Here is a 16,268-nt window from a genome sequence, read left to right on the forward strand (position 1 = left end):
GATAAGATAATCAGATCAAAAAATCTCAATATTGGACATACCGCTGAATCCTATTTTGAATCTGGTGTAAATCTTCGAGATGCAGCCGAAAACGCGATTTATATATCAGAAAACAGTAAAAAGACAAGAAATTATGATAATAACGCGTCACAGCAAGCTCGAGGCGATCACATTCGTGCGCCTCCAAATAGCGCAACGGCGTAACTTTTTCGAGCGCGGCATCAACACGGTCAGGTGGGCGAGGTTGCGACACTGCCATAGCGCAGTCTCTTTCGCACAGCTCTCGCTCGCTTTAACTGCGTGTTGTCTCGCTCACACTCGCGGCGGAGCCCCGGCCCGGATTGGGGGACGCAAGCGGAGCCCTCCGCGTACGAACGTCGCGCACTGAGCTGCGCGGCCGACTGACTGCGTTCAGCGCCCGTCCACCGCAGCCTGAGCCAGCCTAGTAATCGAGCCCAGAAGGAACAGAACGGCAACGCCGCCGTCGAATAATAGCGAGCGAAACGGACGTGCCGCGATATGAAATGCCACACAAACCTCCTCAGAGGTGGTGGACCAAAACAAATCTCCTTTCTCTAAAATTATACAACAGTTGCGATTGGGAGCGCAACTGGGCTTCACATGTAATTTCTCGCCCAAAACAAACACTTTCTATATTCAATTAAATGCAGGATGTCTGTCAGTTCATGAATAACCAACATCAGAAATAATCTTCGTCTATCACGTAAGGGGTAAAAACAAGGAATCTATATTAAAAATAAGAATTTTAATAATACACAGACAGTACTTCATAGGTAGGAATACTCCCCTCTTAAAGGAAATATTACAATACAAAGTTTTCTGTGTGTGTAGCTGTAATAAGTATCAAATTGGTTCTGCAAGGTGCAATAAGACTTCACTTGCCGGAGCTTGTTGCCCTGGCAACAGAAACTTGTTATGGGGAAGGGAAAAATACGTAGAATAATGTTCGACAGTGAATAGTATATATTGTAGAGAACACCACAAGTTATTTTGAAAGGTATAATGTGAAGAGTAACTTTGAAATCTTTAAATTTTAGACATTGTAAGAGACTAGATACCCTAACTGTCAGCCTAAATGATTATCGTCAATAAAGACTTCTACCTCTATGAATGTTACAGATTTCGATATTTAAAAAGCCAACTAAATGCGTAAGACTTAATGGATATCACCATCAGGCTGCAACAGGCTGCATGTTGTTGCTGGCAACACAAGTAGTTTTTTTTTTTTTTATAAGGTTGTTGTTCTAAAAAAAAAGAAAATCTGCGGCTACGAACTCTGTCATGTGTCCCAATTAATATAAAAATAAAATACAATATAAACAGCAGTTTTTGGAATTTGACAAGATCCTAACACATGTTACACTAGTTTAGTGAACTAATTAGTTGACCTATGGAGAGGTTTCTTCACAAGGTTTGCCATAATCGCAAGTGTGATGTTGGTCGACATAAATGAGTAATAATTTGACCAAACGTCAGTCTGATTATTGTAAAGAAAGAAGGACAAGTTATAAAGCAACCTGCGCCTTTGAGTGATTTCTAGCCGAGTCACCACAGCTACAATAAAAAAAATACATGTAAGAATTAAAACAGTTTAAGGAGAATAAAAACATTTAAACAAAGCATTATTTGTTATTGTTTATTAATTAGCTGCAAAGGCTGCCTATTCAGTAGAATTTTGGTGAAGGTCCAAATAACCTATAATTGAAGAAAGAAAAAAAAATCAGAAAAATAATGAAAATTTAAATAAACAGCAACTGATTCAAAGCAATTTAACTACAAAATCTAAGTACATGAATTTCTAGTCTAAACTATTTGTTTCTATTTTACATGGCTGTCTGCTGATGAAGTCGATGAATACAGAGATAAGATAGATGTTCTTCCTCCAAAAGATATATTAAGGGTTGTATAATAAGATATATGAAGGTATTGGGAGTGGACACGAGGATGATAGCTAGTTGTGAATGATAACGTAGATGATGGTCAAAGTTTAATTTTTAAAATTTTTGTTTTATTCCAAACTCGCTGGGGTAAAAACATAATAAACTGTACACCTAAACCTTCCTCAGGAATCACAAATCAGTGCTGAAGTTTTAGTTAATCGCGAACAGACATACGCGGCAGAGAAAGATTCAGACAGAGATGAATTTATTCACAACTTTACAACTTATCGATACAATGTAACTTATCGCAATTTTAGATGACTACCTACAGCAATAATAACAGTAGGTACTAAGATAAAAGAAATCTTATGAAACACTTGATAAGCAAAATCAAGATTGAATCTGATAACGATATTGCATATACTATAATCTTTACTATATTTTCTAGCGGGTAATATGATGCCTTCTTAATTCCTGATGCCTGATTATTGGTTTCTTTTATATTTTCAACCATTACTATTTCTTAAAATATCCTTAACTTCCTGCCTAATATTATAAATACATAAGTAAGTTTGTTTGTTACCTCTTCAAGGTTAGTCAATTTACTCAAGAAATATTCTCCAAATTTTGCATGTATACAGTTGAGGGTGCAGAAAAGGACGTAAGTTACCTTCCATCATGGAAAATATACTGTTTCTGTGGGAAATTCACGCTGGCGAAGGCGCAAGAAATGGCCAATAGGCGACTATACTACAAATAAAATGGAAAGTGTACAAATCAACGAGTCACGTAGGCCCACAAACGAAACTGCCTTCAACATTGTCATTGTGAACTAAATAACATTGCTTAATGTGATATTGAAAGGTTTAATATATTTTTTAATGTTAAAAACTGTAAATGAGTTTCCATATTATAGAAGAAACAAGTTAATGTAAATGTACACGTAGAGGCTCCACTAAGTTTTTTATTTTACACAAAAGTAAAAATTTCAAGGGTCTTGAGAATTGCGGACTAGTAGCGCCATCTATGAGCGGTGGCTAAAAACTGCTTTGTTGTGAAGTCTCAACACGTATGGCGATTTAGGCAGGTATTATATCCAATAATTTCACCTTTACAAAAAAATGGCAAATACACTGTATGTGTTATTTAAGCTTCTAACCCAGTTTTGTGAATGTCATTCAAAAGAATCATAAAAAAAGCTGAGGACGAAACAATGTTCAACTGAGTAGCTTTTAAAGTCATTTTTATGAATAAAATGGAAAGATTAGCACAGTTGTGTTGATGTGATAAAAAGAATTTTTCGACCATTGACAAGAAGACAAAAGGGGTGCTCGTAACACTTATTTAGAAAAAATACTACAAAGTACCTACCTACGTACTTTGTATTACTACGTATTTTTTCTCAAGTGTTGTTAAAAAAAAGTGTTGGGATGTTTTGACGTGTGTTTTGTTCAAAAACACGTACCTATATAGATAGGATTCTATTTAGATGAACTTTAGGATCACAGAGAATATAATAAATTTAATATGTTGCATGATGATTTGATGTTTACGGTCATTGCATATAGCTGCGTATGATGTAACACCTAACAAATTCGTACATATACACAAATTTATCATCCTTCCCAGCTATGTATATGAAAATATGTATGTATTTAAAACCCACACAATCTCACTCTCAGATTGTGGATGTATTAACCTCAATTATAAGAACTAAGTGTGCGTGGCGTTATGTACAAGAATCATCATCTGATTGTTAAAACTTGATCGCATGCGATCGTCATAATAAACAAAATAAACGCGGATAATTTTATCCATTGTTACGCCGAGGATATGTTAGCCTTGAAACTTCTTATCGAAGTGACTGTTCACTTCACAATAAGCGCGAAACGCGAATGCGGCGTTGCCGTACGGGCTGTCCGAGCCTCGTTTGCTACTGCGTCGCAAGTCTTATAGCCGCCATCTTGTTTCCACTTATCACATGCAAGCTAATGATGAGCTATTCAGAATATATTCTCGACTAACATTCAACTTTATCTTACTTTTACTTAGATTATTTTTACACTTTTGATGATTTAAGTAGGTAATCATTAGCAAACTGAAAATTTTCTTGTTACGTAACCTGAAAAGAGTACCTACGTGGATGCATACCAGTTTCTCATGTTATCTACAGTTATACGGATAGCCCAATATACAACATGGATATGCTAAACATATAATAGATCATCGAGACTGCAAATGTTCAATGTAAGTATATCCATATGCACTTATGTGGGGAGGGCAAAGTGTCGGCGCAATATGGTTGAGATACGTACATTGAGCGGTTCGGGAGCCGGGGCCGGGTGCGGAGCGTAAGCCCCGGGGTCCCAGGGCGAAGCTCCCGCCGACCCATGACCAGATACATCACTAATATGAACGTTTTCAAAGCAAATTCCACGGTATCGATCACGCACAGACGCCATTTTGAACCGACACTGAAGAGACGAGGGCGCGCGACGTTGCCACGTCGCTGGTTCCGATCCGCACTTCTATTTCTGGCTCCCTCCCCCCGCGCCCGCCGTGACGACGGCCGCCCCACAAACAGAGCGACAAAACATGATTGGAATCATATCTGCCAGTCTTTAGGCATAAATCATAATTTGAAAAATTAAAACAACATCAAGATGGCTTCGACTCAGGGGGCTCGCGCAGCCAGTGTGATAAGATATGTATATAACTAGCTATAGAGTTATATAGAGAGTGTAATGTGGCGAGCGCGCGCCCGGCTTTCACCGAGCGGGGCAAGGCACGGCCGCGCAGGAGCGCGCCGACATGTGCCATTGGCCACCGCGAAGATCGATAGTCAAACACTGTCGAGGCCGACGACCCACATACGACTCTCCGCCCTACAGCAATGACAATACGGGCTATTTCGTGTAGATAGATGCTATAAACAAACTACCACACCAGCACATCGACGTCCTCCACGTACAATACAGACGAACACATGCATTTCCAAAGCGACGCGGCCCGAGCTATGAATGTATATGTACCTATCATCATGTATTATGGCACTTTTCTAGAGGCGAAATTCCTGTACCACGATCACGGCGCACCCAGCGCGCCCTAACGAAGGACAAAGGGCCGATTTTACACGGAAAACAAAGGGAAATGCCGGCTAGGAATACTAACATCAATTTTTGTTTCGTAATTAACTTTTTAACAACTGCAAGTGGACAGCGCGTTGCCAAGTGGATGCCTTTAGGCAGAGCGCGCGGATTACATTATGAAATCTGGATTACAACTTGCACATCAATTTTGGTGAAATTAATTAATGCACTAGTTGTGAAATAAGCGTTTTTTGAGACTTTGGGCGTAACGTATGTTCGGGATTCAACTGCGTGTGATCAACACCCATACAATAAGTGCATCGCCCTTTGCACATAAGTTGTTTTATAATGAAAAGCATTGGGATTTGCCTCAAAAAGTACACAAAAAGCTACCAATAAGAAAAGACGCAATCTGTCAACCATTCACTTACCTGTATTTTACTTGAAATGTTCTTTTTTCTTCACAATATTCACGAAGACTTCACTTGAAGACACAGCGAACAAGAATATTAAGGTATTTTAAGGACTTTGTAACATTTGATATGCACAAAAAAAATATACATTCCGCGAAGCAAACGTCTGACACGTTACAAGATCGGATGCGAACTGTTGGTTTGGTTTCGGTCGGTTGGAGGGAGGGGGCCGGGGGGCAGGCGGTGGACGGAAAACCGGAGAACGGGTAGCGAGGGAGTCAGAAAGGGCAAATAATTCATAATTATTGACGGCGTCAGATAACGTTCTAAATTAAGAATGTATCATGTTAATTCAAGACCTATTTTCTTGTTTACACTTATTAATTATTAGGGCACGCAATATTAATATAAAATTACAAGTTTTTATTGCGACATAGGTATATTTTTTGGGTTGACGGTAGAAAACTCACACTTATTTACATCACTACACACTTATCAAATCTAGTGGTGAAAAAATTTACTAAAGACGTTTCGCACGATATCAAAAGTATTGTAGAGATAGTGGCGACACCACTAATGGGATTCTAATTAAACGCTCTCTCGCTTGACGTTTTTGTTTGTTGTTCGTGTTGTTTTCCTGATAATAGCCGTGTCAAATAAAACCAAAATTATAATAAAAAAATATATCTAAAATAGTTATTGCGTGGTTATTGCCGTTATATTCTTCTCTGTTATTTTCAAATTGATTTAATATCTACGTGTAAGTTCTTATTTAGGTTTGAGAAGATGAGATAGCGTACAGGGAGGTAGGCTATGGATTATGGATAGAGTAGTCGGAGTAGGTCACAAATATTTAGATTTTTTAAAATCATAAAGTCCTCATTATGTTCATCATAATCTAGGGCTTGTAATCCACTATGCGTTTAAATGCAATGCAATTTTCGTTTGGAACTTTTTTAGTTGCATAAAATATGATTAAAATATAGTATACATGTACCTATTTGTTGTAAAATGTTTAAGCTCCAACCAAATTTATTATTTTAATTTGTATATTTTTCGACCGTATAGATAAAGACGTCTTTGCATTTCATTTCATTATAATAATTTGTCACGCACCAATCACAAAGCAAAAAATAAATTATGTAGTAGTAAGCCAATCAGCTTGAAGTGCGTGTATTTTGACAGGAAGATAAAGCTTTTGTACCACGTCGAGGCAGTTTTCGATTATTCTAAAGGAAATTTTCTTTCAATTTACACATTTGCACGGCAAGAAAGTGAATAATATTACGAATAATGCGAAACCACATTACTTTTCTTTTTATAGTGGTCCTATTTTCTCTGGCTTCAGCTAGAATTGACCCTAAAAATTTAAAATGTTTAGGTTTGTGTTTTACGGCTTATTTATTTCATTATTCTTGTTACATATTTAAATGAAATTAAATAATACATTGATTTCAGTATGCCGAACGACCTTCGAGGAATTAAATGTTGTGATAAAAAACGTGGACAAATGGAAAAAAGTTGATGTAAGTGTAAATTAGTTTGGCATTAGTTTCAAACCCTTAGTTTATCAAGTTTATCTTTCTTAATAAGATTTGCAGGATTAAGTTGATAACGTCTTTTGATTATCCATAGCAAGGTTACAATTATAACCGTGCCACATTAACTTATTTTTCTCATGAAGGATGTTTTAGTACCTATTTATCAGTAACTTGTGTTTAATACAGAAAAAAAATGTTTACATACTTAGATGACATTTTGGACTGGACACATACTTTTATTATCGTCACGAGAGTATTATTCTATATCCTTTTACTATACATTATCATTGGATGGAGCCATAACACAAGAAAAAAATAATAACAAAATATCATCCACACAGTAAACTCTGGAGTTCCCTCATTGGGAGCCAGGGCTGGTCTACCATCAGGTCTTAATTATCAAAAAAATGTATGGCCATTGGAATTAGTCGCATCTAAATTTCATGACTGTAAACAAGAAATTGTCAATTTCCAGGTGGGCAACTTCCGTATGGACGCGAGCGGCAACACACTACAGCAGAAACTGCCAGCCCACCGCTCAGCTGTCTACATCTCGGAAGTTATAGATGGAATTTGTGAGTACAATATCTCTCTCCCTCATTTATCATCTACTAAGTCTAAGGCTAGTATAATAACATACTTAAGAACACCGTGTTCTGTAAAGTATTGCTCCGACTAGAATGTCTACATATATTTGTCAGCATTTTGTGACAAAGTGTGAAATGTTTTTTCCAAATTCAGGCAAGAAGATGGATGATTACGTGCGAGTGTATTACAAGGCGACAGGCAAGCTGGCGATAATGCAGCTCGTGATGCCTGACGGGAAAATGAACGCTGACTTCTCCAAAACCAAGTTTGTGACAGACGATGATCTTAACAAGAGCTTGGAGTATTATGTAAGTACTCTATGAGGTATCCGTTCGTTCAACAATTATACACAACAACTTTAAATGTTATTAGATTAATCCATATTTCCTTTTCATTTTACAAATAAGCACTCGCACCTACAATGTTGGCAATAACTGAAAATCAGTGTTTCTGTATTAAGGTGCAGAAAGTTTCGCTGAGTTATGGCCTTTTCCCTCGCTGTAGCACACCAATTTGTTTGATTTTATGTTAAGACTTGTCTGTTATTTTTTTGGTGTCAAATAAACTTAATTATCAATCTATCTATCTAACAAGATTGACGACCTCGGTGGCGCAGTGGTAAAGTGCTTGCCTCTGAACCGAGAGGTCCCGGGTTCGATCCCCGGTCGGGTCATGATGGAAAATGATCTTATTCTGATTGGCCCGGGTCTTGGATGTTTATCTATATATGTATTTGTTATAGAATATAGTATCGTTGAGTTAGTATCCCATAACACAAGTCTAGAACTTACTTTGGGGCTAGCTCAATCTGTGTGATTTGTCCTAATATATTTATTTATATAAGATCTGACGGCAATAAAAGTTTGTGTCAAAAAATAATATATTTTTGTAAAAATCTTGTCTTGTTTATAATTATTTGCAGTGCGAGCGTATGTTTGAAGAGAATGAGGACGAAATAACGGATCTGTACAAGAAGAGGCCCCACGATGACGTCATGCCAGATGCTGAGCGAGAGGTGAGATATATCTACTCTAAATATCTCAGTTCATCGAGTCTCATTGCCGGGTAAAACATAATAAATTGGCGAAAACCGCATGAAAATCCGTGCAGTGGTTTTTGAGTTCATCGCGCACAGACAGACCGCTACAGAGGATTTTGTATTATAATATGTAAGGATATGATAAAACTGCAAGTGGGCTATGTCTTATGTAAACAATGTACATAGGAGATATTAAAAAAATAAAAACTAGTTGTTCGCTGCGAACTTGGACCTCGCGAACACAATATTTTTTTTACAAAATTGTGAATTTTTTTTAAAACTACTGAACCGATTTTGATGCCCCCACGAACTTAAAAATTCTATTGTTTGTCTAATTCTATTATTCATATCCTACATACCTTTTATATTTCATCAAAATCGGACCAACAGTTCGAAAATTATCGCGTTACAAACTTATATACATACAAACAAAAAAAATATTTTTGCCCCAAGTAGAATGTTAGACCTAGCCCGCTTCGCTCGCTCGGTCAATTCTGGTCGTTTTTATGGGACTAATAAAAGCCAAAACAAGTTTTTATGAATTTTTGTCTGTTCGCGTAAAAAGTACTGGATGTGAAAAGAAATGCATGCTTTTTTCACAGTTGTATAGCGGATTATCTAACTTCAAAACTGCTATAGTTTACATCGCTTAGAACCCGTGATATATATACTATTATTATAAAGAGGTAGGCGTTTGTGAGTTTGTATGTTTGAGGCGGGGTAATCTCCGAAACTTCCGAACCGATTTCAAAAATTCTTTCAGCATTGCAATGGTACATTATCCAAGATTGCTATATGCTATATTTTATCTCGAAAAGTCCCACGGGAGCGAAGCCCCGGTGAAGGTCTTAGTTAACAATAAATTTATTTCGGAAGATTTTTGTTATAATGTTGTCGTGTTGCAGATCTGTTTCAAGCACGCGCAGTACTGTGAGGAGTGGATGCTGCCCACGGAAGAGGACACCACCTGGACCAGGGAGATGGAAGAGGAGTATGTTAAGGTATACTATACCCTCCATAATAGATTTCTTTTGAAATAAGTAAAATCCTTGTCTACGCGCATGCGCTGTGATCGATCCATAGGTCGCTGGTTCAAATCCGGCTCGAAGGACCAAACTGTAGGATCTTGTCTGAGTATATATTTATAAATAATTATACTCGGTATTTGACAAAGATCATTTATTTAGGGCTGGTAAATCACGAGCAATACATTTAAAATACCAACAGCCAAGAATCGTCCAATGACAGCATTTGTTTTTTTTTTAAGAAAAGAAACATCGCGCAGGCGCGAGTTCGTCGTCACAGCGCATGCGCGTAGACACCCTTGTACTAATTTTTATAATATAATTTATATTTCAAGTTTTTTGTGTACATAAATTGATAAATAATATATCTATTCTAAATATCTCAGTCCAATGAGACATCGAGTCTCATTGCCGGCTAAAAACAAAATAAATTATACACCAGAACCTTCCATAGGAATAACACTATCTATTGGCGAAAACCTCATGAAAATCCGTGCAGTGGTTTTTGAGTTCATCGCGAACAGACAGATCGCGACAGAGGATTTTGTATTATAATATGTAAGGATATAATAAAACTGCAAGTGGGCTATGTCTTATGTATGCTCTGTACATAGGAGATATTAAAAAAAAATATAATCTAGTTGCCGCGAACTTTTGTGTCTATCCTATACCTGTGGGAAACCGTAACACTTAATAAATTTGCCCTTGGTTACCACCGACAAAAGAAAATATTAAAAAGTCTCAGCACTAGTGTTCAAGTACTGAGAGAAATGATAAAACTAAAAATGAATTACCTGCTTATTCGTTGGGGAAACTACAAATGGGAATTAAACTGAGGTATCCAGAATACAGTTGTTTATTTATATGTAATATGTTTACCTTTAAACCTTCACTTTCTAATGAAAATTATAATCTTATTACACATATGTATATTTAATCTAGCTCAGCGGTAACTGTGAGTTCTATGTATGCTATTAAGTTAACAGTACCATTGATATTCAATAATTAAATTTAAGTTTAAATCTTAACTTGTAAGTTAATTTATGAAATCCGGAAATAATAGAAATAATAATAGAAATAATAAGAAAGGACCTGTTCCATGAAGAAAGCTTGCTGGATAATTGTGTTAGAAAGTTATGTCCTGAAGTAATTCTTAAAACTGGCAGTCAGTGCGGCGGCCAACGGTACACTTCGCGAACACAATCAATTTTTATAAAATTGTGAATATTTCAAAAACGACTGGACCAGGGATTCTGGATCAAAAATTCTTTCTCTGGCGAAGGAAAACATCGTGAGGAAACCTGTGCACGCTGGCGGACAGTACACTAGTGTGTACGCGCTTACTCGCAACCAGACGCGGTAGGTAACCGTAAAAGTCATGTCAGATGCCTTTAGGCGACTTGAATAAGATCTGACACCAGTGTTAGTGTCACACGCTCGAAAAGAAATATAGTGATTTATCTTTCTTGACTGCGCATGTAGACACAATAATATAATTATACAGCGTTACTGGTATCAAACGCAAAACCTAAAGACTACTCGGGTACATCAAAACAAGCAACTTTTATTCTACGACTTTTCGTGATTTTTTTTTTTTTCTCATATAAAAAAATACAATCTTATTTGCGATTCTACACATGTTAACTCTATGTAATAGCCAAGCAACACAAGCTAGTACAGTAGCGTTATGTAGCGGAATCGAACATAGAGTTAACGTTTTATAGAACGAACATTAAAACTAAAGAAAGGATTTTTTTAATTATGTTTAGACAAAGTAGAACGAAGGATGTTAGAAGTCTCTATGTACCTTATGCGCCTTTGATAGGTTATGCGTTAGATACCAGAAACCCTGTGTTCGTTACGGAACTGATAGGTAGTTAAAAATAAAATACTTGGAGCTAAGAATTAGATAATTATATTTTTCTTTGTTCTTACAAATTGGTATAATGAAAAACAGAAATCGAATCGAATGACAGGAAAGAAAACAATAGAAATAAACTAGATTTGTAGTGCGCGCGCAGGAATAAAATTGAAATTGTCGTGTTCGATAGCCATTGGCTGCCGCGCGAGGGGTCGCGGGCGGGACGCGCCTAGTGTTGTGGTGTACTGGCGTAGACACCCTGTATATTGGGATGTCCACGGAGTGGTTCTATTCTACGGAATGATTATTTAATCACCCTATTGAATAGAACTCTTTTTTTCAAAAAATGCTAGTTTGGTAAACACATTATTTTGTTTCCAGATCCACGGGCCCGACCCGTACGGTTTCGGGGGCTTCGCCCCTCCCCCCGCGCCCATCGGGGACCTGGAGGACGAAGACCTCGGAGCTGAGGAGAACATCCAAGCGGAACCTCAGGATAAGGAGGAATTGTAATTATAATGTTTGAGTGTCGATTAATCGACAAATCGAAGTCGTAAATGTTGCGTTATAATCGTGTCTCGATTGTGTTTCGATTGTATTGTTTGTTTACCTCTGTGTGTGGTCGTCATGTCGGATTGGTACACTGGAGGTCCCAGGTTCGATACTCGATCAGGTAAAGATGAAAAATGTTTATTTTTTCTTCTTGTGTATGATTATTAATTTGTTGGTAAAGTGCACTATGTAAATATTTGTTTGTTCCGGATAAGATTTGTCTTTGATATCTATAACAAGAAATATAATAACAGACTGTTTGACTGGGCAAAAAATAAAATCTGTACTGGATTTTAAATATACACGACAATTTAAATGTCATCAAGGCCAAAGGTACTCAAATTTTGAATTAAAAAAAATAAATAATTAATCAGTCTTATTTATTGGGTGATTTACATTTTTTTGTTTTGATTAAAGCATATTAGGAATGTTTTTAGTTTCCAAAATCGTGACGTCACAGGATGACACTGTCATACAAGCAAACACCATATATTTTATTATTTATGCCATTAGTCAATGTATGTGATTTGAATAAAAAATATTTTATTAAATTTGATACTTTTAAGGTGATATATAAAAATTCTCTTTCCATATTATTCTACACTAGATAAAGGAATTTATTGCAAAGTATTACAGTTTTCCATCACATAATGTAGTCACAGTAGTCTACTAAACCGAAAACGGTGGACTGTGTGTAATGGGAAACTATAATATTTTTCGCTAATAAACAAAACAAATTGGTAAAAATGTTACGGTGGCGCTAGTGTGCAGTTTTGTATCACAGTTTGAATTTTATTGAAGGTATCTTGAGATACGATTATAATTTAACGTTAGTTAGCAGTTATGACGATTGTTAAATATTGTTATGGCTAAATTTTATCAATAAATATTATGACTCCTGTACACAAAGAAAAGTTGGCCCAAAACCGAGCTATGCCAAAGAACACAGTTGCTAAAATAATATTATGTTAAAATATATTAGGAGAAACATAATTATGCTGAAATAATGGATTCCAGTAAATATTAATTAATGCCATAATTTATAATTGTTAAAATTTAGCCATTTTCCGCTCAATTCATGACAATATGCCATTTATGAATGTTATTAAGTCTTCCATTAGTAGTTACATGATGTATATTTTAACGTTATTTATTAATATTTCTATAAAGTTTTGTGATTGAAACATTACAGGGCTAGCACAAGTGTTTGCGAGGCAAAACTTGTATGGAAAATTAACAACGCCCGTGTCGTGCGTAATAGGAACTATATTTCCATATAAAATCAAATGAAAATTCGACCTTGTCGGTACTTTTTCGAGATCAATCGTCCTAACAACAGTTTTATTAGAGTTATGAGATACCAACGTGCGTTTTTATCGCTATGCTCCTTACATTTTAGCATTTAAATGATGAAAATAAGTGCCCGATAAATTTTATATATATATATAAAAAATAATATTTTTAAAATATTGTGATATTGTAGTGCAATAGGTACCAAATTTTATATATATTATGATACCTAAATGACGTAAGCAATCTTCTTATGCGTAGTTTACGCGGTCAACCGACCCGTCCATCATGGGTGTCGATTATGCTAACGTTCAGAATCGCGTCTCAATAGCGTTCAATATAACGTTAACAAAATAAGACATACAAAATATTAGAGTGACTAAAAAAATTTTCTCAAATTCAACTCATTTATTCAAAAATTAGACCTTCACAGGCACTTTTTACGTCAATTTTCTGTCACACTAATGTAAAATAGTGATAGTGTGACAGAGTGATAGAGTCGGTGATAGATCTTTCAATCGACATTATATGAAGACTGTTTTAAATATCACAATCGAAAATGATACTTTTTTGTGTTCAGGGCAGTTTGGCCGATCGTATCTACATACTATATAAAAATTTACTTGACATTCCATTTGTTGTGATTTTTAATATGTGCCTATTTTATTGATGTATATATTTGTTTCTTTTTGTAAAATATTGCCTTTGTTCTTGGTAATCGTTGACTGAACTCGTATTTAAAAAAATCGCTAATATGCGTTGTTGTGAGTGAAATTACGTGTCCTAATGGATACTAATGGTTGTTTAATAAAAGTGTTGTTTGAATATGTGTTTTTATTTGTGTGAAACTGCATGTCTTGACTCGAAAGACCAAGAAATCTATATGGATGACGGATGAGTAGTACATATAATAAGATATGCCCTATTTATCTTGGACAAAAAGTAAACAAAAAGTAAACAAATCTTGAATGAGAAATCATTATTTCTCGTTATTCGTCAAGACAGATTATTTATTTGCAAAAACATGAGTTTACTTTTTTTTCGCAATGTGGTGTTAAAAGAAAATCTTAATCCTACATGTTTCACCGTCCACGGGTATGCACATTTAAATGGAGATCATGCTACATGCCCACAAAACAAAATCGAATAAAAGTAACTAAATTCTTATCATCACTAAAAATCATTTAAATTATAATAACATTTCTCAATCAGTAATTTAAATTTATTTAAAAAGCACCTGAGGTGCTTTTTAAATAAATTTAAATTCTGATATTTATATTATATTAATTTAAGGTGCCATACATACAATACTTTTACATTGTTAAATTTGTTCTTATTTTCTAAATAAATATATTTAAATTTAAAAATCAAATTAACACATTATTTTCTAAATAATGTGATAAATTTTCAGTTGTTTTATGGAGTTATGTCAATAATTTCTTTGGTTTGTTTATTTATCGCTTTTTTCAAAAATACAAATTATCGTTTGAGGAAAAAAAAAAACAACGAATATTCGTATAAAATACGTTTTAATATTAATATCACATGTTACGTACTGTGTCAACATAATATTAGGTAACATCTAATTAAAACAATATTTCACATAATAATCAAATAAATTCATACCATCGAACATTTATTGTAAAATTAAACTAAAATACTACTTAAAGTGTAAAAAAATTGTAAACAATATTTTAAAATAATGCTTCACACATTGATTATGCCACAGGTTTTGTGAAAAATTATATATCAAAACAACAAAGTAACATAATTAACAATAGTCGAGGAAGACTTATGTAGTATATAAGTGTTTGTAATTTATAATACTACTAGATTTGCCCGCGGCTTTGCCCTCGTAAATTACAGGAACATTAATTTTTATGGGATGAAAATTACCCTATGTCCTTCTCCTTCACACTACATGTATGCAAAATTTTAAGAACATTGGTTAAAAAGCGTGAAGAACAAACAAACTTACTTTCGCATTTATAATTAGTTAGAATGTATTTTACATTTAAAGACATACTTATATAGGTGTGAACTTTTTGTCTACATGCTCAGTGCATGATACTGAACACTATCGTATGGGAGTATGAAATCGCGAAAAAAAAAACTCATATGTGATCATCCATACATTTTCTTCAAGTTAGGCATTTATTGTATGGAACGGCTGATTTTATTTTCGCCATTTCGGTTACTTCTTTGCTTATATTTATGTTTATTGTACAAAGAATACATGTTAAAAGTACATATATAACAAGAATTATAAAGAGGTAAGCGTTTGTGAGTTTGTATGTTTGAGTCGGGTAATCTCCGAAACTACAGAATCGATTTCAAAAATTCTTTCACCATTAAAAAGGTCCACATTTTCCAAGATTGCTATAGGCTATATTTTATCTCAAAATTCCCACGGGAGCGAAGCCCCGGGCAACATCCAGTACGTAACAAGAAGGGTAAGTATAAAATGGCGGACTTTTCCTGTTTAACGTGATCAAAAATGCTATCAAAATTGGTAAATTATAATATTTATCGAGTCCACAGTTTGTAATATGTAATGTATATAAATGTTTTTATAAGAATTACTATATAGTGGTCCCAGAAATTATTATAAATAGTTGTGACATAATTGTGATAAAAAAATAACCCGAATTTTCACAAAATAAAGCATACCAAGCTAAAGTATGTTTGGTCTCTATCACACTTCACAAAATTTGGTATTGACAGAAAGAGAGAAAACACTTTAGCTTGAAGTACCTTTTATCGTTTTTACGAATAACAGTTCATATAAAATATACATTTTGTCTATATTTTATTTAAATGTTTATCAATAAGATTATTGCCTACGTAACAAAATTTCATTAGGGAGAGTTTATTTTCGATTTAACAATAAAAATATTCAACAGTGCTTATTATTTAGAATTACATAAAACATAAAATAGACATAAAGATGATATCTTGTCAAAATGTAG

General features: G+C 34.9%; 2 protein-coding genes across 6 annotated transcripts in view; one reads left to right on the forward strand and one right to left on the reverse strand.

Annotated features, from left to right (window-relative positions):
* Sin3A overlaps positions 1–5,603 on the reverse strand; it is a 39,851-nt gene extending 34,248 nt beyond the window's left edge. For 3 of the 5 annotated variants that reach the window (XM_053765574.2, XM_053765573.2, XM_053765569.2), the window contains exon 1: positions 5,422–5,603. The gene's annotated coding sequence lies outside the window, so the exon portion shown is untranslated. Of the gene's footprint in view, positions 1–41; positions 408–4,216; positions 4,452–5,421 lie in introns of those variants that run through there. The other 2 variants (XM_053765570.1, XM_053765572.1) reach the window with 2 other exon arrangements.
* Positions 5,604–6,573: 970 nt separating this feature from the next.
* sel (seele) lies at positions 6,574–13,291 on the forward strand. The gene is made up of 7 exons (XM_053765590.2): positions 6,574–6,784; positions 6,862–6,929; positions 7,420–7,519; positions 7,686–7,840; positions 8,455–8,547; positions 9,477–9,572; positions 11,839–13,291. Exons 1-7 carry the CDS (start codon positions 6,697–6,699, stop codon positions 11,968–11,970), a joined length of 732 nt encoding a protein of 243 aa, XP_053621565.1. The 5' UTR covers positions 6,574–6,696; the 3' UTR covers positions 11,971–13,291.
* Positions 13,292–16,268: the final 2,977 nt, after the last annotated feature.

Source organism: Plodia interpunctella, chromosome 27, assembly GCF_027563975.2.
Source record: "Plodia interpunctella isolate USDA-ARS_2022_Savannah chromosome 27, ilPloInte3.2, whole genome shotgun sequence".
In the NCBI taxonomy this organism is placed as follows: Eukaryota; Metazoa; Arthropoda; class Insecta; order Lepidoptera; family Pyralidae; genus Plodia; species Plodia interpunctella.

What these genes read in the sequence shown, in the direction of transcription:
- sel (XM_053765590.2), top strand. Translation starts at nt 6,697, where the DNA reads ATGCGAAACCACATTACTTTTCTTTTTATAGTGGTCCTATTTTCTCTG. An exon ending in ACAAGAGCTTGGAGTATTAT is followed by an intron (nt 7,841 to 8,454) that starts GTAAGTACTCTA and finishes AATTATTTGCAG; the next exon opens with TGCGAGCGTATGTTTGAAGA. An exon ending in TGCCAGATGCTGAGCGAGAG is followed by an intron (nt 8,548 to 9,476) that starts GTGAGATATATC and finishes GTCGTGTTGCAG; the next exon opens with ATCTGTTTCAAGCACGCGCA.